The sequence below is a fragment of the Pollicipes pollicipes genome, unplaced genomic scaffold (genome assembly GCF_011947565.3).
Source record: "Pollicipes pollicipes isolate AB1234 unplaced genomic scaffold, Ppol_2.1 Scaffold_2555;HRSCAF=2994_pilon_pilon_pilon, whole genome shotgun sequence".
NCBI lineage: Eukaryota > Metazoa > Arthropoda > Thecostraca > Pollicipedomorpha > Pollicipedidae > Pollicipes > Pollicipes pollicipes.
This window is the reverse complement of record NW_023596136.1, coordinates 9,531,967-9,555,887: the sequence shown is the minus strand read 5'-3', so window position 1 is coordinate 9,555,887 and position 23,921 is coordinate 9,531,967. Positions and strand designations below refer to the sequence as shown.

The following is a 23,921-nucleotide window of genomic DNA, read 5'->3' as shown; positions in this document are numbered from 1 at the left end:
CTTTCGTGTCCTGAGGAGCTTTAATTGGTTTGAGCAGTGCCGTCACTGTCTGCTGTGCACAGCCGTCACTGTCTGCTGCGCGTGGCCGGCTTAGTACGGCGCTGGTGCAGCGTCCCATGTCTACCCGTCACTGTCTGCCCCGCGTCTACACGTCCCGTGTCGCGCCCCATGTCTACCCGTCACTGTCTGCCCCGCGTCTACCCGTCCCGTGTGCTGCCCCATGTCTAGCCGTCAGTGTCTGCCCCGCGTCTACCCGTCCCGTGTACGGCCCCATGCCGGCCCGGTATTGTCGGCCCCGCGTTCAGCCGTCACCGTCTGCGATGCGCAGCCGGCTGAGCACGGTGCTGGTGCAGCGCGGCACGCTACGGCGCGGCGCCGTGCTGGTGTCGGGTGGCTGCTGGGCCCGCGTGCGCGCCATGTTCGACGACGCCGGCCTGCCGGTGCAGCGCGCGCTGCCCAGCAGCCCGGTCGAGGTGCTGGGCTGGCGCGAGCTGCCCTCGGCCGGACAGACCGTGCTCGAGGTCCACTCGGAGGTCAGTTGTCCGGCCGCTCGGCCGGCCGGCTGCGCGCGCAGGCCGGCTCTCATGTACTCATGCGACGGCGCTCCGCTCTACAGACGGGGGGGGGGGGGGGGGGTGTGTGGTTCCCACCTTCTTACTGGGTGCTGTATACTGTTTTACCCGAGTTAGCAATAGTTGTGCCATTGGAGCTTTGCCGTATTTATTTCAGCGCTCTTTATGTGGAATCTCGTACATTTGACACTCGAGGGGATTGGATTGATGCTGTCGGTGTATAAATTCGTGGATCACTAAAAGGTGTAAATGTTGATATGATTTGTCTGTAACAATGTGGCGAGTGCTGAGCTCGCGTCCCCGCTCGGGGTACCTTACATCGTGCAATTACACGGAATGTATGTCCTCTCCAAAACGTGCCACCATTGAAACCCTTGTCGGCAGCCACATGCAATGGTTACATTTGGCTCACCAGCGAGTGGCTCTGCCATCGATGACTGAGTTTGTGCTGGGCTGCAGCGCCAGGCCAGGGAGGTGGTGGGGTGGCGCCAGAGCCAGGAGTCCCACCGCAAGGCACAGGACAATCAGCTGGCCGCCCAGCAGAAGCTGGAGGCGCATCTGGCAGAGTACCGCGCGGCACGCCAGGAGCGGCTCCAGAAGGGTCTGAGGTGAGGGGCGGCTCCGACACACGGTGTGCACAAGTACTTAGAACGCTGCGGCGGCCAGCCAAATAGTGCCATTTGTGGATATAGTGCGGGGCCCACGCCTTCCATCTGCCTGTGTATTGGCATAATCACACAGCCAATTTAATGGAATGGCATTGACGGATGGCATACAATGTGCTCAAAAATTAAAGGGAATGTTTCGCTACAACACTTAACCCCGATATTTTGAAGTGTGTGGTGGAGCCTAACGTGATTGCACAGGTTCGTGCTCCCAGCTGACTTGAAGTGGCCGGACCTTATTTGTCAATGATTCACCGACAAACAGAAAAAGAACATATACAGCGGGTTAGGACGCGGAGAAAGAGATTAAAACCCCCAATGCAGATGGAGCTTGTCGCCTGCTTTTCTTCACATCGCTTCTGTGAAGGACCGCATATGCCTAAAGTTAACGCCTGCAACGTCATCGAACACAAATCCCGATGGGAGTGTGCCGTGCCCGTTCCGAGCGTGCGTTGCGCCCGTTCCGAGCGTGCGTTATGACTGTTCCGAGCGAGCGTTGTGACCATTCCCAGCTCGCATTGTGACCGTTCCGGACATGCGTCGTGACGGTGCTGGGCGTGCGTTGTGGCCGTTCCGAGCGTGCGTTGTGACCGTTCCGAGCGCGTGCGTTGTCACTGTTTCGTGCGTGCATTCCTGGCAGCCGTGACTGTAGCGAGCGGCCTTTTGGGGTCATGGAGTCGATTTATATCCGTTTTGCATGACGCGATTTTCACATGCACCCAGCCGTTTGTGTAGTGTATCCTATTTGGGCCGCTTGGAGAATTATTTTCTTGCCGAACAGGTTCAACGTGAGGTCGAAGGGTCCTCGGAAAAAAGAGGCAACCGATCAGCACTCGGGCCCTACCCTCTCCATCGTGGTGAAAGGTGAGCAGTTTGTCAATGAGGTCGTGTGGTGGCGCATTGTTTCCCACGCGTTGGTGAGCTTCGGACACGCTGCTCGTTTTCATTTATCATGCAAGTCTGGTACCTTGGCTTTGCTCCGGTTAATGTTGTGGTGCGTATGGCCGACTGGTGCTAGACACGTTGCTTTCTGTGTTTGGCGTGCAGGGGACGTGGACGGCTCGGTGGAGGCGATCCTGGACGTGCTGGACACTTACCACGAGCCGGAGGTGCGGCTGGACGTGCTGCACTACGGCGTCGGCGCCGTCACTGAGAGCGACATCAGCATCGCGCAGATGTTCAACGGTGATAGCACGGAACTCGACAGACTCGTGCGGGCATGCCGCTGAACCGGCTCTGACTCTTGTGGGCATGTCGCTGAATCGACTCTGATTCGTGCGGGCATGCCGCTGATCCGGCTCTGATTCGTGCGGGCATCCCGATGAACCGGCTCTGATTCGTGCAGGCATGTCACTGAACCGGCTCTGACTCGTGTGGGCATGTCGCCGAACTGACTGACTCGTGCGGATATGCCGATGAACCGGCTCTGACTCTTGCGGGCATGTCGCTGAACCGGCCCTGAGTCGTGCAGGCATGCCACTGAACCGGCTCTGACTCGTGTGGGCATGTCGCTGAACTGACTGACTCGTGCGGACATGCCGATGAACCGGCTCTGACTCTTGCGGGCATGCCGCTGAACCGGCTCTGACTCGTGTGGGCATGTCGCTGAACTGACTGACTCGTGCGGACATGCCGATGGACCGGCTCTGATTCATGCAGGCATGCCGCTGAACCGTCTCTGACTCATGTGGGCATGTTGCTGAACCGGCTGACTCGTGCGAACATGCCGATGAACCAGCTCTGACTCGTTTAGACATGTCGCTGAATCGGCTCTGACCCGTGCGGAAATGCCGATGAACCGGCTCTGACTCATGTGGGCATGTTGCTGAACCGGCTATGACTCGTGCGGACATGCCGATGAACCGGCTCTGACTCGTGCGGACATGCCGATGAACCGGCTCTGACTCGTGCGGATATGCCGACGAACCGGCTCTGACTCGTGCGGACACGTCGCAGTCGTGGCAGTAGCGGCCAGCCTTGCTAGCTAGGCGTTCTTACTTGTAACAAAACTAGAGGAAATTGCACCAAGCCATGGAATACTGGGAAAAAGAGCACTGTTTTTGGCGATAACGCTATGTCTTTTTGCCATAGGCCGTGGCATCTACCGCTTGTAAAGGAAATAATTTTGTGTGCGTGTAGTGCAAGCTTTAATTGGTGCAAAGTCTATTACGCCCATCAGTTTCAGCGAACCCATGTTTGTTTTTTCAACGGTGGACAATTGCGTTAGACGGCAGGAACCCCGTTCATCATCGCCGCCGTGAAATTCGTCAGCAAGCGTGATGCCGCGGGCAGGTGTCGTGTACGGCTTCAACGTGGAGGTGTCGGCCGAGGTGGCCGCGCTCGCGCGCGCCTCCAACACGCCCGTCCGCCTGCTGAACGTCATCTACCGACTGGTGGACGACGTACGAGAGGAGATCAACCAGCGCATGCCGGTCACGGATGTGGAGGAGGTGATCGGTGAGAGACTCAGGATGTAGAAAAAGTGATCTGGGTGAAGAACTCAGGGTGTGGAGAAGGTGATCGGTGAGACCCATGGCATGGAGGTGTTCGGTGAGAGACCCAGGGCATGGAGGTGTTCGGTGAGAGACCCAGGGCATGGAGGTGTTCGGTGAGAGACCCAGGGCATGGAGGTGTTCGGTGAGAGACCCAGGGCATGGAGGTGTTCGGTGAGAGACTCAGGGCATAGAGGTGTTCGGTGAGACCCAGGGCAGGGAGGTGTTCGGTGAGAGACCCAGGGCATGGAGGTGTTCGGTGAGAGACTCAGGGCATAGAGGTGTTCGGTGGGAGACTCAGGGCATGGAGGTGATCGGTGAGACCCAGGGCAGGGAGGTGTTCGGTGAGAGACCCAGGGCATGGAGGAGGTGTTCGGTGAGGGGCCCGGTACATGGAGGAGGTGTTTGGTGAGAGACTCAGGGCATGGAGGTGTTCGGTGAGAGACCCAGGGCATGGAGGTGTTCGGTGAGAGACTCAGGGCATGGAGGTGTTCGGTGAGACCCAGGGCAGGGAGGTGTTCGGTGAGAGACCCAGGGCATGGAGGTGTTCGGTGAGAGACCCAGGTCGTGGAGAAGGTGTTCGGTGAGAGACCCAGGTCGTGGAGGAGGTGTTCGGTGAGAGACTCAGAGTGCAGATGTGATTGGTGAGAGACTCAGAGTGCAGATGTGATTGGTGAGAGACTCAGAGTGTAGATGTGATTGGTGAGAGACTCAGAGTGTAGATGTGATTGGTGAGAGACTCAGAGTGTAGATGTGATTGGTGAGAGACTCAGAGTGTAGATGTGATTGGTGAGAGACTCAGAGTGTAGATGTGATTGGTGAGAGACTCAGAGTGTAGATGTGATTGGTGAGAGACTCAGAGTGTAGATGTGATTGGTGAGAGACTCAGAGTGTAGATGTGATTGGTGAGAGACTCAGAGTGCAGATGTGATTGGTGAGAGACTCAGAGTGCAGATGTGATTGGTGAGAGACTCAGAGTGCAGATGTGATTGGTGAGAGACTCAGAGTGCAGATGTGATTGGTGAGAGACTCAGAGTGCAGATGTGATTGGTGAGAGACTCAGAGTGCAGATGTGATTGGTGAGAGACTCAGAGTGCAGATGTGATTGGTGAGAGACTCAGAGTGCAGATGTGATTGGTGAGAGACTCAGAGTGTAGATGTGATTGGTGAGAGACTCAGAGTGTAGATGTGATTGGTGAGAGACTCAGAGTGCAGATGTGATTGGTGAGAGACTCAGAGTGCAGATGTGATTGGTGAGAGACTCAGAGTGTAGATGTGATTGGTGAGGGACGCAGCTGGTCGCGACCTGAGGGACCGACGTGTCGCCGTCCCGGTGTACGTCATACGGTAATGGGCCGCACGCTCGCGGCGCTGATGAGGCCCATGCATCAGACACAGGGCACGATGTATGTGTTGAGCCGGTCAGGCTGTGGCGTAGGTATGATCAGGCCCTTGATGTAGGTATGATCAGGCCCGTGTGCCGCGGATAAGCCACGTCGGCGTGCGGCCATATGTGTGTTGAGCCGGACAGGCTTTGGTGTAGGTATGCTCAGGCCCGTGATGTAGGCATGATCAGGGCTCTAATGTAGGTATGATCAGGCCCTTGATGTAGGTATGATCAGGCCCTTGATGTAGGTATGATCAGGCCCTTGATGTAGGTATGATCAGGCCCTTGATGTAGGTATGATCAGGCCCTTGATGTAGGCATGATCAGGCCCGTGATGTAGGCATGATCAGGCCCTTGATGTAGGTATGATCAGGCCCTTGATGTAGGTATGATCAGGCCCGTGATGTAGGCATGATCAGGCCCTTGATGTAGGTATGATCAGGCCCGTGATGTAGGCATGATCAGGCCCTTGATGTAGGTATGATCAGGCCCGTGATGTAGGTATGATCAGGCCCGTGATGTAGGTATGATTAGGCCCGTGTGCCGCGGATAAGCCACGTCGGCGTGCGGCGATGTCTGTGTGTTCGTGTGCGGTGAATTGGATTGGTTTGGCCCGTGCACGACAGGCTATTCTTGCCACCCTGCCCTTTATTCGACAGGTGAGGCGAACGTTTTGCAGGAATTCATTGTCACTGAGAAGAAGCACAAGATCCCTGTGGCGGGCTGCAGATGCGTGAAAGGCCTGCTCAAGAAATCCGAGAAATACCGACTAGTGCGCGAAGGAGAGACAATACATGAAGGTACAATTTTTGCCTGCGATTTAACGTACTTAGTCTAGTTACATTCTAAACCGGTGGTTACAGAATAAATATTTGCGCCTAATTATATAGGTCGCTTAATATAATATAATATAATAGGTCACTTAACTAGAGCTTGGTGCTGTTTAATCGCACTGCCCGTCAAACCAAATAGACGATATGGCTCATGCTGAATAATATTGCTGCCAAAGCGACGATTGACAAGGTGCATAATTTTGAAGGCACCATTCCGACTATGCCGCATGGATGAATGTATCGGAGGTCCATCTGCTAACTAAGCATAGCTTACTGTAAAGACCGCGACCCCCACCACCTCACTATAGCAATCCCGGCACAGTCGGCACCACCCGTCAGAAGACTGTAGCCTGCCAGGCAGTGCTGCGATGCGGCTGTCCATGGCCCGGCGCTCTCAAGAGCTGGCACATGGCCTGTATTGGAATGCGATCACGTAAACCCTGGCCACACACTAGTCAGTGTCCGACGCCGTTCTGAGCTACGCGGGCGCACCGGGCTGCTGGGCGTAGTTTTTGTTTTGCCGAGACGCACTCGGGGACTGATTGTGCCGATCTCACGACCCCGGCACGTCGCATGACCTAAAGGCCGAGAGCACAGCCGCACCAGAGGCTGGTGCCGGTGGGCTGTATGGCCTCAATGCAACGGTGCCGCGTTGTCGGCAGGCGCCATGGCCTCGATGCGACACCTGAAGAATGAGGTCGACACCATCAAGAAGGACGTGGAGTGCGGCCTGATGCTGGCCGACACGGAGGTGCGCTTCGAGCCGGGTGATACGCTCATCTGCTACCGAACCGTGCAGCGAGAGCAGACCACCAACTGGGACGCGGGCTTCTAGGCATCGCGCCGCTGCCCGGGCTGCCAGCGGGGCGGGTCATGTGATGTGTGACTTGTGGATCGAGTCGCTTGATGTCCCGCAGAGATGAAATGATGATGATTGTAGATGCTCCGTTCGCTTGATACTTGACGTTCGGCGGAGAAATATACGCCTGACGATGATCTCCGAGTTCCGTGTTTATGTACGACTCACTGAGATAGGTTACCTGTGGCTATGGTCTCTGAAGGGTTCCGCGTTTAGGTACGACTCACTGATTTAGGTTTCATGCGGTTATGGTTTCTGAAGGGTTCCGTGTCTAGGTACGACTCACTGACTTAGGTTATCTGTGGCTACGGTCTCTGGCGGATTCCGTATTTAGGTACGACTCACTGACTTAGGTTACCTGTGGCTATGGTCTGAAGGGTTCCGTGTTTAGGTACGACTCACTGACTAAGGGCGGTTGTGGTAGTAACGCGTGAAGCACCGCTTATAGACCGCGATAACCGACTGAAACGAGTCAACTTCACCTTGAATTAAAGCGCATAAATAAGTCCTTGAGCGCAAGCGATATGGTTAGGCATCGCGTCCCCAACCGTTCAGTATGTCCCGGCCTTGAAGGTCGACTTATTCAGTACTTTGTAAAGGGAAAATAGTGCTGATTCTCCCATATACTGCCAGGAGGGATGCATACTGTAACACCGCCACAACCCAGCTGAAGAACCATTAGTTGCAGGAGGCGGCGAAAATTTTGCTATTGTACTGTGTGCCCATCAGTTTCAGACATACCCCGGGTTCGACGAAATTCGGCGAAAAATTGGCCGCGTGAATGTGGCGGAAAACGGTATGTAATGGCACTAACCCCAGACGAAGAGAACTCTGGGAGGGGGCACCGAGGTATCCGTTGTCAGTCATGTCACCGTATGCTGTCAGTTCCAAGTTGGCGCTGAGTTTAGTCAGCGCCAGCGGAGTGCGTGGGTGTCTGCCGCTAGATATGTGTGAAACTCTGCCCCAGGCATACCTGAATCGCACGTACTGGCGCTGGGCCAGGACCGCTTTGCGCGACACGTGGGTTCGCTAGTTCGCTGGAACCATTCAATTTCCATGTGTTCCACTTTATTGCTGTCATGCTGGCTAATTCAAATTAGACTTGTTTGTCAAACTTCGGTCGCCATTTTCCAGCCTTCTCCCGGACGCAGCCGATGCCGCCACGCTCACGAGCGCGTACACCGGTGTGTCCGCTAATGGTCAGAATGTTCGTGTGGCGGCAGCACGTCGTCTGCGTGGACACTGACAGCCAATGGCTACTTGGTTTTCTTAACGATTTCCTTCACTAATAACGGAGTGCGTGTGTTCGGGCCAGCCTCAGCAATGACCCGGGACCCAGCCACGTCTGTTGCGCCGCCCGGCCACGTTCACGTATGTGCCCAGCATGTCCCACGCCGCGGCCAGCTCAGTGAGTTTACAGATACGGGAGCACAGCTAGCTCGGTGTATATGCAGATACAGGATTAACGAGGGCACAGCCAGACCAGATCGGTGCACAAAGCTCCAGAATGTCACGCAAGACAACTGGTAAATTAGGGTGCTGAACACACGCATAACGCTAGACACCCCACGCTTCCCTCACTGGCGGCAGGGGGTGCCCAACGAACGCAGCGTTCGCATTCTCCACAGGGCTGCATTAGCCAGGACGGCTAGGCACCGACGCTCGTGGGCGTTTGCATCACCGCGGGGTGCGGCTCGTTGACAACTCGTGGATCAATCTCGTGTACCGCCTGCGCGTGAGATAATACAAAATTGCTAACGAGCTTAACGACTTACAACGAGCATGTCTATAATGCTACACGCACACTTGCAAAAACATTTTAAGCATAACTGAACAAGCTGGTCAATTTGCATATGAAGCCTACAAGCGCGGAATATGGTATTGCTATAAGCGTTGTTATATGTCACTGGGGGCCGCTGGAAGCACTGGGCACCATGACTGCTTTGTGTATTTCCATGGCTGATTTGTTCGCCAAAGGGAACTTGCCAGATTTACCCAGACAGCGGTTCTTTGTTCAAGCAAGGCTGCTGACTATGTCCGATCAGCGCCAAACCACGACTCCAAGCCGGCCCGGACAAGCAGACGGAGAGACATCCCCGAAGTTTGTCCCACGTGACTGCCAATAAATAAGTACGAGAATATACGTGCCCGTAAAACTGCTCCAGCCGCTTGGCAGACCGCTGCTGGAGGGAGATTAGGGCCGAGCTCAGCCGCCTCCGTCGTTGCGGACTGGTCTGCAGCCGGCGCCGCGCCGCGCCGCGCCGCGCCGCGCCTCGCCGCGCCGCGCCCGCTCCGTTGTACCGTCGTCTGACTAGTGGGTGGGCGCGCCGCCCGGCGCGCAGCCGGCCGCCGCTCAGGGCTCGTCGCCGCCCTCCGCACCGTACGGCTCCGGCTCGGCCTCGGCCGGCTCCCACTTGTCAAGCTCGAACGAGAAGCGTCGCTCGCCACCGACGGCGCCGCGCTCAGCCGGCGGCGAGTCGGCGCCGGCCGCCGACGCCGCTGCCGCAGCGCCCTCCACCGGCTCCGGCTCCTCCTGCTCGGGTGTCAGCTGCCGCTCCACATCACACTGCGCCGGACACTCGAAGTGCACGCAGTGGAACACCTGCGGCCGCCGGCGCAGCGTCACACACGGAGACCATGGACAGACGGTGGACCGCCGCCAGGACCGGACAGCCGACATACGCCGAGGTGTACCACGCACGAGGCACACACACGCACGCACGCACGCACGCACGCACACCACGGGTGCCAGGATGGGCGCTATTGTGTTCAGGCGCAGTCGGCGATATACAGACGACTTGCGCTGCAGTATGTGAAGGCGTTGTGGAACACAGTAGCTGGATGTGTGACAGATGTGTGGAGGCGACTGGACGGTACAGCGCTGTCTGCCGACCTGGAGCACCACTTGCCTGTCCCGCCGGCATCGGTACGGCCCAGCCATCACACATATGTCCAATGATCAACGCGCCAATCACAATGTCACAGCACAGACGCCAACGTGAAGGGTGCGGGTAGGAAATACCGGTGGTCTCGTATGAATGTCAAGCCGACAGGTGACAATGCATGGCACACGCGCCCCCGGCTTCCGTTGACGGTGGGCGGACACAGTTACACCAAACGGCTGGATCCGAGCCTGGCGAGCGGTGATGAAGCTGCAAACTGAACAAACGAGACGCAAGCGCGGCTGCCCCGCCGGATCCATGGATCCCCTGGTGTGCGCCGCTGGGGCCTCCCCTCCACCTCACCTCGTTGGCCGAGTTTCTGGTGCCGACGATGCGGATGAAGACGACCGGCCGGCGCCGGAACGTGACCACCTGCCAGGAGCGGCACAGCGAGCGGGACCGGTCGCACACCGTCGTCCAGTCGCGCTGGTTGGTCGACACTTCGATGTAATAGCCGTACGTACGGTCGTCGCAGTCCCAGAGCAGCAGCCTGGAACGGAGCGGCGGGCGCGTTACGCCACACCGACCCGGGGAGGGGGGGCGGGGGGGGGGCGGGGGCGGCACACGCGCCGCTGAGGGTCGGGCCGAGGCGGCGGCCGCACCGCGACGTCGGCGCCAGTCACCGCGCGCTGCGCCCACGAGCTCAGGTCACGCCGGAGACGGGAGCCCATGGGACAGGGTGTGACTGGCATGACCGACGCGTCGAGCAGGCCGCCGGCCGGGGGCGGCGGCTCACCTCACGCTGTCCAGCAGGAGAGACTGGGCTCACCTCATGTTGTCCAGCAGGAGAGGCTGGGCTCACCTCATGCCATCCAGCAGGAGAGGCCGGGCTCACCTCATGCTGTCTAGCAGGAGAGACTGGGCTCATCTCATGCTGTCCAGCAGGAGAGACTGGGCTCACCTTATGTTGTCCAGCAAGAGAGGCTGGGCTCACCTCATGTTGTCCAGCAGGAGAGGCCGGGCTCACCTCATGCTGTCCAGCAGGAGAGGCTGGGCTAACCTCATGCTGTCCAGCAGGAGAGGCTGGGCTCCCCTCATGCCATCCAGCAGGAGAGGCCGGGTTTACCTCATGCTGTCCAGCAGGAGAGACTGGGCTCACTTCATGCTGTCCAGCAGGAGAGACTGGGCTCACCTCATGCCATCCAGCAGGAGAGGCCGGGCTTACCTCATGCTGTCCAGCAGGAGAGGCTGGGCTTACCTCATGCTGTCCAGCAGGAGAGGCTGGGCTCACCTCATGCTGTCCAGCAGGAGAGACTGGGCTCACCTCATGCTGTCCACCAGGAGAGGCTGGGCTCACCTCATGCTGTCCAGCAGGAGAGACTGGGCTCACCTCATTCTGTCTAGCAGGAGGGGCTGGGCTCGCCTCGTGCTATCCAGCAGGAGAGGCTGGGCTCCCCTCATGCTGTCCAGCAGGAGAGGCTGGGCTCCCCTCATGCTGTCCAGCAGGAGAGGCTGGGCTCATCTCATGCTGTCCAGCAGGAGGGGTTGGGCTCACCTCATGCTGTCCAGCAGGAACGGCTGGCCCAGCTGCACCACCACGCTGCCGCTGCCCAGCTGGTGGCACGTGTAGCCGTGGTCCCAGTCGTACTTGTCCGTGTCGCCGTTGAGCAGGGCGTGGCGGCTCCGGGACACGCCCTCGATCACCATGGCCGAGCGCTGCAGCGTGGCCACGTTCTCGCGCGGCACTGGCGGCGCGCGCCGGCCAGTGTTAGCAGTGCAGGCGCCGACACGCACCAGCGGCTGGCTCGGCGGACATCGACGGTGGCCCGGTCGGGGGTGGCACCTCCAGCCCACCGTGGAATACGTAACGTCACAAGCGGACTCAACGACAGGAACAAACTGTCGGCGCGTGAGGACCAGACGATCTGCTGCGCTCCACACGGGAGCGCCAGCGCCCATGCAGCGGCGGGCAGCCGTCCGCGGCGGCAGAGCGCCACTCACCGATCAGGCCGTTCTCCACCGGCTCCGGGTGGGTGCAGTAGGACGCCTCCAGCGACACCAGGTGGAACATGCGGTTTACCGTGTTGTTGGTGCCCACTACGCGGATGGACCTGCGGCCAGCCGCGACACCCAGGGCGGGTCAGCACCGGAGCTACAGCCGGGCGTCAGACGGGAACTCCAACCACAGGGACGGGCGCCGTCGCCTTGTTAACGCGCGTGCAATACGCGCGGCACATGTCCAGCTGAACACGCTGTCCCGGTAGTACGGTACGAAACACGCCCTAAAGGAGATAACAGCTGATGCCTGGGCATAGTGCGATTAGCTTTAGTGAGAATCATGCAACAGCTCTGGGCGACCTGGGCAATCACTCCTCAGGTCAGTAACAAGCCAGTGAGGTCGGTCCATGCGACCTGAGCAGTGTCCGTGAGGTCGGTCCGTGTAATCTGAGCAGTGTCAGTGAGGTCGGTCCATGCGACCTGAGCAGTGTCCGTGAGGTCGGTCCGTGTAATCTGAGCAGTGTCAGTGAGGTCGGTCCATGCGACCTGGTCAGTGTCAGTGAGGTCGGTCCGTGTGACCTGAGCAGTGTCAGCGAGGTCGGTCCGTGTGACCTGATCAGTGTCAGTGAGGTCGGTCCGTGTAATCTGAGCAGTGTCAGTGAGGTCGGTCCGTGTGACCTGATCAGTGTCAGTGAGGTCGGTCCGTGTGACCTGAGCAGCGTCAGTGAGGTCGGTCCGTGTGACCTGATCAGTGTCAGCGAGGTCGGTCCGTGTGACCTGAGCAGTGTCAGTGAGGTCGGTCCCTGTGACCTGAGCAGTGTCAGCGAGGTCGGTCCGTGTGACCTGATCAGTGTCAGCGAGGTCGGTCCGTGTGACCTGAGCAGTGTCAGTGAGGTCGGTCCGTGTGACCTGATCAGTGTCAGCGAGGTCGGTCCGTGTGACCTGATCAGTGTCAGCGAGGTCGGTCCGTGTGACCTGAGCAGTGTCAGTGAGGTCGGTCCCTGTGACCTGAGCAGTGTCAGTGAGGTCGGTCCGTGTGACCTGAGCAGTGTCAGTGAGGTCGGTCCGTGTGACCTGATCAGTGTCAGTGAGGTCGGTCCATGCGACCTGAGCAGTGTCAGTGAGGTCGGTCCCTGTGACCTGAGCAGTGTCAGTGACGCCGGTCCGTGTGATCTGAGCAGTGTCAGTGAGGTCGGTCCGTGTGACCTGAGCAGTGTCAGCGAGGTCGGTCCGTGTGATCTGAGCAGTGTCAGTGAGGTCGGTCCGTGTGATCTGAGCAGTGTCAGTGAGGTCGGTCCCTGTGACCTGAGCAGTGTCAGTGAGGTCGGTCCGTGTGACCTGAGCAGTGTCAGCGAGGTCGGTCCGTGTGACCTGATCAGTGTCAGTGAGGTCGGTCCATGCGACCTGAGCAGTGTCAGTGAGGTCGGTCCGTGTGATCTGAGCAGTGTCAGTGAGGTCGGTCCCTGTGACCTGAGCAGTGTCAGTGACGCCGGTCGCGCAGTGGGTGCCGCCCGAGCGCCGCCCCTCTCACCGGACGACGCGGGCCGGGAAGTACAGCGTCTGCCAGCTGCGGCAGTGGTAGCGCGAGTGGTTTACCACGCGCACCCAGTCACACTCGTCCATGGACACCTCGACGCAGTACGAGTACGACCTGGCGGCGAGGGAGGCGCGTTAGCGGAGGGCCGCGGTCACGTGCATCCCCCTTGCCCCGACAGCCGAGGCGCCGGCTGCGTCACGTGAGGTCAGGCTAATACCACACGTCTATGCAGTTTTCATACCTTAAATAGCTGATCACTGCACTCAAGTTCTTGTGAATACCTTGCTAACATTCTGACAACTACAAAATGACGTATGGTTAGCACGTACTTTTCAAAAGGGGTCCGCAATAGAATCACTTTAACAGAATATACATACCTGACACAAACGATGGGTTGCCTCATGCCAACTAGTCCAACTCATGATATGAAGCACAGCATGGACAAGCAGCCAATGCCTGTGTCTGGGTGCGGGGGGGGGGACAAAACAAAGCAATAAGACAGAAGCTCACCTCATGTCCTTATCCCAAAGCAGCATCTTAACATGGTTTATGATGCATGGCATACCGAGTCGAACTTCGATACAGTTGTCAGCGCCTGAAGCAATAAACACACGCTTTTGTTCAATATAGCCTAAAGCTTATCCCAAGAAATTACTCAACGACAAGCACTAACAAAAACTTCCCGCGGAGCAGACGGCCAACAAAACATTAACAACAATTGCGTAGACGTAAGCTCTATAGACAGCAGCAGTTGTACGGACATCAGCAGTTATATGTGCTGCAATAAATGGGAAGCTTTACGTTGCCAAGGCAAAAGCCCAGTGTATCGTGGTTTGGTGAAGCGATCCTGGGGTTCGAATCATTATCACAAACGAAAATCAAGCCAAACAGTCCCCTACCAGGTCTAACAGTCACCACACACCAACAGTCCAAACAGGCCCAACAATCATCACACAGCTGTCATTGCGGACCACCCCGCATCTGCATACTCCTTACCCAGGGTCTGTACACCAGCGCTTTTCACAATGTTCGCTATAGCCCGATACGAAAGACTAATGGCATGATTGCACGATCGTCTGGCTTCGCGTCGTAGCATTCTCTGGGGTTGCTGATGGCTCGGCGCAGAGTCCAGCGCCGTTGCCCTGGACGGCGGTGGGCCGCCGCCGTCCAGGGGAACGGCGTGGCCTTCTCTGGGTTTACTGATGGCTCGGCGCAGAGTCCAGCGCCGTTGCCCTGGACGACGGTGGGCCGCCGCCGTCCAGGGGAACGGCGTGGCCTTCTCTGGGTTTACTGATGGCTCGGCGCAGAGTCCAGCGCCGTTGCCCTGGACGGCGGTGGGCCGCCGCCGTCCAGGGGAACGGCGTGGCCTTCTCTGGTTTTAGTGACGGCTCGCCGCAGAGTCCAGCGCCGTTGCCCTGGACGACGGTGGGCCGCCGCCGTCCAGGGGAACGGCGTGGCCTTCTCTGGTTTTAGTGACGGCTCGCCGCAGAGTCCAGCGCCGTTGCCCTGGACGACGGTGGGCCGCCGCCGTCCAGGGGAACGGCGTGGCCTTCTCTGGTTTTAGTGACGGCTCGGCGCAGAGTCCAGCGCCGTTGCCCTCGACGGCGGTGGGCCGCCGCCGTCCAGGGGAACGGCGTGGCCTTCTCTGGTTTTAGTGACGGCTCGCCGCAGAGTCCAGCGCCGTTGCCCTGGACGGCGGTGGGCCGCCGCCGTCCAGGGGAACGGCGTGGCCTTCTCTGGTTTTAGTGACGGCTCGCCGCAGAGTCCAGCGCCGTTGCCCTGGACGACGGTGGGCCGCCGCCGTCCAGGGGAACGGCGTGGCCTTCTCTGGGTTTAGTGACGGCTCGCCGCAGAGTCCAGCGCCGTTGCCCTGGACGGCGGTGGGCCGCCGCCCGGGCCGCGCGCGCGCGTGCTCACAGGCCTCGTCGATGGTGTGCCGAGTGAAGCCGCGCTCCATGTCGAAGGCGCTCGTCTCGCCGTTGAGCAGGAAGGAGCGCATGTCGCCGCGCACCGTCTGCGCCCCGTGCCGAGCTGTGCACACGTTCTCGTCCGGCACTGACGGCGACCGGTCAGCCCAGGTCAGGCGACGGACCACCGCGTCATGTCAGGTCAGGTCACCTCGGCACCGAACAGGTCAGGTCACAGAGGGGCAGGTGAGGTCAGCTGACATCGGACCACCGCGTCATGTCAGGTCAGGTCACCTCAGCACCGAACAGTCAGGTCACAGAGGGGCAGGTGGGGTCAGCTGTCATCGGACCACCGCGTCATGTCAGGTCAGGTCACCTCAGCACCGAACAGGTCGGGTCACAGAGGGGCAGGTGAGGTCAGGTGACATCGGACCACCGCGTCATGTCAGGTCATCACCTCAGTACCGAACAGGTCAGGTCACAGAGGGGCAGGCGAGGTCAGGTGACATCGGACCAGCACGTCCAGTCCAGTCAGCTGAGGGGGACTTACAAGGATAAGGTGAGGTAAAATGACATCAGACCAGGTCGGGGCGACTCGCGACAGGACAGGTCGGACCATGGCAACATGCGGTCAGGTGACATAGGATGGCATCAGGCCCGATCTGGCCTGGCGAGGTAAGATCACGCGTGGTGAGTAAGGTGACGTACGGCCAGGCCAGGCCAGGTCAGATCCGGGCAGATGGGGCCAGCGGACGCCGTGGCGGACGTACTCCGGTGCCGGGTCACCGTCTGGGCATGGCGGCCGGACAACACTCCACTCGCTGGCGCACGCGCTTCCCATGATCAATACGTGCAGGATGCGGGGCGCCGCTCCTGCATGAAACGACACTTGATTTGCAGCTCTCACAATACGACGTACTTGTTCGGAAACGTGAACGCCCCAGTGTTCACGGTACCATCATAGGTGTTACGGGCCGACGGCACCATCCACCACAGGCGGCCGCCGGCCGCGCCGGGGCCTGGAGCCGGGACAGAGACCGCGGCCTCGGCCTCGGCCTCGCCCGGGTCCGGGCCCGGACTCGAGGTCGGGGCCGACCTCAGCTGGCCGCTACACTCACGCAGACAGCCGCGGTACTTGAGGTCGCGGTCGCGGCTCTCCACCTTGGTCTTGATGGCGTCCAGGATGGCGTCCGAGCTGATGATGTTGGAGGGCCGCACCACGTTCACCAGGTCCTGCGCCAGACCGAGAGGGCCGTCAGCGTGTCCGACAAAGCGCGCCACGGACACCGACCCGCCCGCTCGCGCCAAACACTGCGCGACAGGAAGATCTTCAGTGCGTGCAGCCCTCGGAGCTGCTGACATCAGCGGTGTCTGACGCTGCTGATGCACCTACCTTGGTGGAATACAAGGCGTGCCAAATTTGGGAACCAAGCATCTTATCATAGCGGGTTCCACGGTTTGTCAACAGCTCTCCCGTCAGCATGAAGTGATATTTTACAGATCAGCACACCTGCATACTGATCAGGGGCGGCGGGACGGACCTGCATCCCAATCAGTTCGTTGGTCAGACCTGCATACCGATAACAAGAGACAGGACATGCATGCATGCTGATCAGGCTGCGGAATGGGCCTGCACATTAGCCAGAGACAGGAGAGCGGTCCTATATGCTGGCCCAGGGCAGCAGGGTAGGCCTGTGTGTTGGCCAGAGACAAGAGGGTGGCCCTGTATACTGGCCCAGGACAGCAGGGTAGACCTGTGTATTGGCCACAGACAGGAGGGTGGCCCTGTTTGCTGGCCCAGGGCAGCAGGGTAGACCTGTGTATTGGCCAGAGACAGGAGGGCGGCCCTGTTTGCTGGCCCAGGGCAGCAGGGTAGACCTGTGTATTGGCCAGAGACAGGAGGGCGGCCCTGTATACTGGCCCAGGGCAGCAGGGTAGGCCTGTGTGTTGGCCAGAGACAGGACGGTGGCCCTGTTTGCTGGCCCAGGGCAGCAGGGTGGACCTGTGTATTGGCCAGAGACAGAAGAGTGGCCCTGTATACTGGCCCAGGGCAGCAGGGTAGGCCTGTGTGTTGGCCAGAGACAGGACGGTGGCCCTGTTTGCTGGCCCAGGGCAGCAGGGTGGACCTGTGTATTGGCCAGAGACAGAAGAGTGGCCCTGTATACTGGCCCAGGGCAGCAGGGTAGACCTGTGTATTGGCCAGAGACAAGAGGGTGGCCCTGTATACTGGCCCAGGACAGCAGGGTAGACCTGTGTATTGGCCAGAGGCAGAAGGGTGGCCCTGTATACCAGCCCAGGACAGCAGGGTAGACCTGTGTATTGGCCAGGGACAGGAGGGTGGCCCTGTATACTGGCCCAGGACAGCGGGGTGGACCTGTGCACTGGCTAGAGATAGGAGAGTGGCCCTGTTAACTAGCCCAGGGCAGCAGGGTAGGCCTGTGTATTGGCCAGAGACAAGAGGGTGGTTCTGTATACCGGCCCAGGGCAGCAGGGTAGACTTGTGTACTGGCCACAGACAGGAGGACAGACCTACATGCTGGCCAATGGCCGGCGGACGGACCTGCATACTGATCAGAGGCAGACGGACGCTGGCGATCAGCTGGCGGGCGTCCGACTCCGGATTGACGGCCGTCCACTTGCTCACTGCCCGGAAGATATCTACTTCCGGCGCGCAGAACGAGTCTCGAGAGATCACCTCCTTTACACCTTGCTGCAGGCGGACACCCACCAAGGCGTCATCAAGTACTGCGCCACCGTTAAAAAAGGATATTCATTGTCGAGCTATTACCTATTATTGCGCCGCTTGTGGCTCTTTAAAGGTTATTAGCGGCATGTGTAAGCACTAGCGTATGAATGCCACATCCGTAGGTGCCAATGGCATATCACTTTGGCCATATTTGAACACATGCATACTTAGCAAATATAGCGGAGCCACCAGGTGAAACTTTGGTGGGCGAAGAGACCGCCCCAGTCATGGCAGTGGATCAGCCAGGGACATGGCGCCGATGTACCACAGATCGCGACGCTACTCCGACCTTGTGGCGGCGCTGCCAATGATCGCGACGCTGCTCCGACCTTGTGGCGGCGCTGCTAACGTGCGCCACTCCGGAGTGTGCTCGCCAGGCCTCTCCAGCCTCATGCGGTTCCGTCGCCGGGAGCATACAGCGCGTGCCGGCACTCAGCCGACACAGCGTGTGCCGGCACTCACGGCCGACACAACGCGTGCCGGCACTCACGGCCGACACAACGCGTGCCGGCACTCACGGTCGACACATGTGCCGGCACTCACGGCAGACACAGCGTGTGCCGGTACTCACGCTCGACATGCTACAGAAGCTCGGGTGCTGCAGCACGGACGGCGCGTGCTTGTCCATGAAGCTCTGGCAGACGGCCAGCAGCGGCCCCTGCCGGTACAGCCAGGCCATGTCGTAGATGACGCATACGTTGCCGGTGCGCACGGCCGCCTCCAGGTACTGCGAGACGGCCTCCTCCAGCTGACAGAAGCCGTACTGGTGCGCCAGGCCCAGCATGTCCAGCACCGTGTCCTCCTGCAACAAGCGGCAGCGTGAGTAGGGCTGCGCTCGCCGCCGACGGGCCCGGCGGCGCGAAACAGCGAGGTCAGGGTCGGCTGCGACACGCTCACGCCCATCCGGCCACGCACTGGCCCCAGACCCCAGCCAGCTGTCCCGCAGCCACACTGAACGCTGAAACCCAGAGGGTCCGACCAGCAACACGCAACCAACGGTCCAAAGTCTTCGGACGAGCCCGTCCGACTGGGGCTTGTCATTACTGGAAGTAAACATCCATCGAAAATGTCACTGACTTGACATTCCATCGCATAGCCCCCACCCTTACCGTAATTTGTCGGGGCCACAAGACAGACTACAACGATAACGATACGATAACGACGATAACGATAGCGATAACGATTAGTATTCCATCTGCTCTAAGGACAGCGCCAGATATCGGTGTAGCTTGTCGTCTCGACTGGACTGGGCCGCGGCCGGAGCCGACCCCGGGGGAGACGACCGGCGGCGAGGCGTGCCGAGCCGGCCCGCCGCCACACCGTCAGCAACGCTCACCTTGAGAGCGGCCAGCGACATCTGGCCGGTGTAGATGTACTGGAGCAGCACGCGGAACGGCTCGACGGCGGCGCCGGTCAGCGTCACCTCCTTCTCGCGTGACTCCTTCATGCCGCCAAACAGCAGTGCCCTGGCCGGGGAGACGCGCCGTCAAGCGCCGTCCACAGCCGCCGCCGGCGACGCTCACCACTGTCATCAGCACGGTCACACTGCGCCGTCCACGGCCGCTACCGTCAACACGGTCACACTCCGTCGTCCACGGCCGCCACCATCAGCACGGTCACACTGCGTCGTCCACGGCCGCTACCGTCAACACGGTCACACTCCGTCGTCCACGGCCGCTACCGTCAACACGGTCACATTCCGTCGTCCACGGCCGCTACCGTCAACACGGTCACACTCCGTCGTCCACGGCCGCCACCATCAGCACGGTCACACTCCATCGTCCACGGCCGCTACCATCAGCAAGGCCATACACCGTCGTCCACGGTCGCTGCCATCAGCACGGTCACACTCAGCCGTCCGCGGCCGCTGCCATCAGCAAGGCCATACACCGTCGTCCACGGCCGCCGCCATCAGCACGGTCACACTCCGTCGTCCACGGCCGCCATCATCATCCACACTCCATCCAGAGTCGCTGCCATCAACAGTCATCGCCGCCCACAGCTGCCGCCATCACACGGTTACACACGGTCCGATCACCACGACACCGCTGACACGTACTGTGGCCTGCCCGTCCGCCTCCAGACGCGGTCCCGGACCCGGCTCGACAGGCACAGCCCGGCGCACCGCGGTCTTCCGCTCCACAGCCGACCCCACGGTCCATTTACCTGTATTGTTAACTTACCGGGCTTGACATTCCATTGCATAGCCCCCAGCACAACAGTAATTTGTCGAGGGCACATGGCAGACTACAACGACAACGATGCGAGCCCATGGTCCACCACTTACCTGCACTGTTAACGCTGGAGTTTTCAAGATTTCATCATGAAACTTGGATGTTTTCGTGGCGCTATTCGACCCTAAGCAATTTGTGCGGTACACTGGCACACCAGCATGCTGACGGTGCCACATATAATTGGCAGTCGTTAGTACCGCCGGACCACCAGACCGGGTGGGCGCGGCCGACTCACCTGAAGTACTCGCTGCGGGCGGCCAGCACGGAGCGGTGGGCGCTGAACCGGTGCCCGTCCACCACCAGCACGACGTCGCTGAACTCTTCGGAGCGGCACAGCAGCGCCAGATCCTGCGACAGCTGGCTCACGTGGTCGACCTCGCCGCAGCCACGGCCGGCCGCCACCAGGCCCTGGTGCTGGTCACTCATGGCGGCGCGCCGCTGCCTGGCTCCGGCCGCCGCCCTGTCAGTCAGACCGCGCTCGTCAGCGGTCAGTGGCCTCCCTGCCAGTCAGACCGCGCTCGTCAGCGGTCAGCGGCCGTCCTGCCAGTCAGACCGCGCTCGTCAGCGGTCAGCGGCCTCCCTGCCAGTCAGACCGCGCTCGTCAGCGGTCAGTGGCCTCCCTGCCAGTCAGACCGCGCTCGTCAGCGGTCAGCGGCCTCCCTGCCAGTCAGACCGCGCTCGTCAGCAGTCAGCGGCCGCCCTGCCAGTCAGACCGCGCTCGTCAGCGGTCAGCGGCCTCCCTGCCAGTCAGACCACGCTCGTCAGCGGTCATCGTCAGTGGTCAGCGGCCTCCCTGCCAGTCAGACCGCGCTCGTCAGCGGTCAGCGGCCTCCCTGCCAGTTAGACCACGCTCGTCAGCGGTCAGCGGCCGCCCTGCCAGTCAGACCACGCTCGTCAGCGGTCATCGTCAGTGGTCAGTGGCCTCCCTGTCAGTCAGACCGCGCTCGTCAGCGGTCAGTGGCCGCCCTGCCAGTTAGACCACGCTCGTCAGCGGTCATCGTCAGTGGTCAGTGGCCTCCCTGCCAGTCAGACCGCGCTCGTCAGCGGTCAGCGGCCACCCTGCCAGTCAGACCGCGCTCGTCAGCGGTCATCGTCAGTGGTCAGTGGCCTCCCTGCCAGTCAGACCGCGCTCGTCAGCAGTCAGTGGCCGCCCTGCCAGTTAGACCACGCTCGTCAGCGGTCATCGTCAGTGGTCAGTGGCCTCCCTGCCAGTCAGACCGCGCTCGTCAGCCGTCAGTGGCCTCCCTGCCAGTCAGACCACGCTCGTCAGCGGTCAGCGGCCTCTTGCCAAGCACCAGCCTACCAACACTGGGTGTCAACATTCAACTGTTCTGAAATTGGGTGCTGAGATCAGTGCTATAAATGGGATGAAAAACTTGTGGTAACCAAGCCATATGTCTCATACAATTCTGCAATCTTAGTGCAAATTTTATGTTCTGGGATCCATCATCCCTTTGACCTGGTTTGTGCTGCAGCAAACTTTTGGATGCTGACATGTGGCAGGTACATAGCCCTGAGTCCTGATGCTGTGGTGACGTGGCTTGCCTCAGCAGCAAATTTGTGACTAAATGGCCAAGACAGCAAGCTGAACAGGACCTGCCATCACATGGTGTCATCTGGCACTTAGAAAACTTTGACAAAATTGCTCTTTGAACTGCAGTGGGTTTGAGTTTGAAACAAGCTATGTTTGGTACACAATAGTTCTAAAGCCACCTCCACCTTACAATACATTCTGAGCACTTTATATGTCAATAATTAATGTAAACCTTATTATTTTGCCTCATGCCAAGTATCCTTATCAGTTTGTCTACCTTATCTAAAGCTTTGCAACATGGCTTACATATCATGCCCATTATAGACGAAGCAACTCTACCAGCCAAGTTCTTAGTTACTAGTTGTATGTGAAACATCCATATTCCGCTACACAATCTGCAAAGCATACACAAATCCATGTTATAGAATGCACCCTTAGTCCTGTCATCCAATGAACCCAAATTCCTCATTGCAACTGTCACACCAGTTTCAAATACTTAAGGTGTTGCACAACTTCAAGTCTTAGGACCCCTGGCAATTGCCTTATCCTTAAACTATAGGTGGCACATTATTTGAAGCTCTGGTTTCACAGATATGTGCAGCTGTTTATGCAGAGTGTGGGATGTACAATGGCAAGCACTTGTATCCATACTAAAGGGAATGTTCTTCATTCAAAGGCACTGAAGCATGCACCATCTGTGATGAAACAGTCATTTATACTATTGGTATGCTTTTAAGGGGGAAACCTGCTGTAGGCAGTTCAATTCTCTGTTTAGTAAACATGTTCCTCAATACATCATGATTTAATTATATCATTGTACCTGGCACATTATTGATTGGGAGCCAAGTTGTGGCTGTTATGTCAGGGGATTGAGCTCATGAACAACAGAATGAGTCCCTGGACAATTTTATCATTTCATTTTGCAGGATTTGGATGGTGCTATCATGACATCATGGATGCCAAAGTGTCTTTGATATGCAATTCTTGATGTCCCTTTTCCCATTTTCTTAGGTGTGTAGTTCAGAGACTAGATGGGGTTATGTCTTAAGAATGGCAGGATTTGAACAGCACCAGGCTATTTCAGTTCAAAACTCACATAACCGTGGAGCACCCCCTTTAAGGAAATTGGTCTTTGTGGGTAAAGTGTGTGCTACTATCTGGTGACAGCAATAAACAATCATTTCTATCTTTTCTCACTCCCTGACCTTGAAATGCACCATCCTTGAGCATGTAAAATGCTTCAGTGAGCCATGTTGTGGTGAGTAGGGCATGATAAACATGGAAAGCACCATGGGTAAACCATTTTTAATGCATGAACCATAACTGAGCTGAAACATTATGGATATATATATATATATTAATGAAGTATTTAATAGTGAGATCATCAGCTGGTATATCAACACTTAACATACACCAGTGGAAAATATAACCATATACAATGACTGACTGCATCAGAATGTCTTTGCTCAAAACATTTAAGAATGTGAGTATTACTAGCATCTACCTGCTGGCTGCTATCCACAATTTTCTTTAGAATTACTGCTGCATGGGGTAAATTTCCAGTAACAAGAAAGATGTCAGAGCTGACATAGCCTGAAAGCTGAAAAGTTGCTATATCTGCAAAGGAAAACATATATTGTAAGGATCTGTCAATGCATTGTTCCCTTCATTCTTTTTGCTGTTGTTCTAATGTCAATAAAACTGGCAATTTATCTGCTGCTAAGTGTTACCTGAGCCTTGCACCATGTACATGTAATCAAATGCTGACTTGCAGACCAAGTATATGTTTACCTATTGACCAGTCTGCAAACTGAGGCTGATTTGTACAAGATCCTGATGGGACAGACCTGGGTAAAGCTTTATAATCAGAATGGCTTCTCAAAACTCTGACAGGCATTGTGGAACTGGACTACTGATGCCATCATAATGTGTCCTTTGAAATTCAAAACTGACAAGACCACAAAAAATGACAATATCTGAGGGTGGATCTCATTTTTTTTGGAAGGGAACCTGCATCACCACCAAACGTAACCAGATAGGCACATTTATTATGCTATTTTGGGTAGGATTCTATCCGTCCGAAATATAGCATTGGCAGGTTTGCCATAGCTTGCATACTGAGCAGCCGGATGTGTTCCCACGTCTTAAAATGCGATATACCTGAGCAGGTATTGCACTGTACACTACGGACCCAATCTGATTTCACTGATTACTTTTCACACATATTTAACACATCCCCTGTTTCTTTCTACGACATGACAAGTACTCCAATACG

General features: G+C 58.0%; 2 protein-coding genes across 2 annotated transcripts in view; one reads left to right on the top strand and one right to left on the bottom strand.

Annotated features, from left to right (window-relative positions):
- The window catches only part of LOC119108490 (translation initiation factor IF-2, mitochondrial), a 33,309-nt gene extending 26,364 nt beyond the window's left edge, over positions 1-6,945 (top strand). Inside the window, exons 10-16 of the mRNA XM_037232068.1 lie at positions 329-533; positions 1,032-1,180; positions 2,019-2,101; positions 2,285-2,422; positions 3,530-3,694; positions 5,776-5,916; positions 6,612-6,945. Coding sequence (XP_037087963.1) covers positions 329-533; positions 1,032-1,180; positions 2,019-2,101; positions 2,285-2,422; positions 3,530-3,694; positions 5,776-5,916; positions 6,612-6,784 — 1,054 coding nt within the window. The 3' untranslated portion in view covers positions 6,785-6,945. The remainder of the gene's footprint in view (positions 1-328; positions 534-1,031; positions 1,181-2,018; positions 2,102-2,284; positions 2,423-3,529; positions 3,695-5,775; positions 5,917-6,611) is intronic.
- A 2,158-nt stretch (positions 6,946-9,103) lies between these two features.
- On the bottom strand, positions 9,104-20,563 carry LOC119110967 (BTB/POZ domain-containing protein 9). The gene is made up of 12 exons (XM_037234803.1): positions 20,348-20,563; positions 19,215-19,344; positions 18,450-18,680; positions 17,693-17,842; positions 16,251-16,365; positions 15,143-15,280; positions 13,736-13,820; positions 13,220-13,339; positions 11,692-11,801; positions 11,246-11,435; positions 10,054-10,240; positions 9,104-9,410 (listed from the first exon to the last, which is right to left on the bottom strand). Exons 1-12 carry the CDS (start codon positions 20,536-20,538, stop codon positions 9,162-9,164), a joined length of 1,896 nt encoding a protein of 631 aa, XP_037090698.1. The 5' UTR covers positions 20,539-20,563; the 3' UTR covers positions 9,104-9,161.
- Between the last annotated feature and the right edge of the window lie 3,358 nt (positions 20,564-23,921).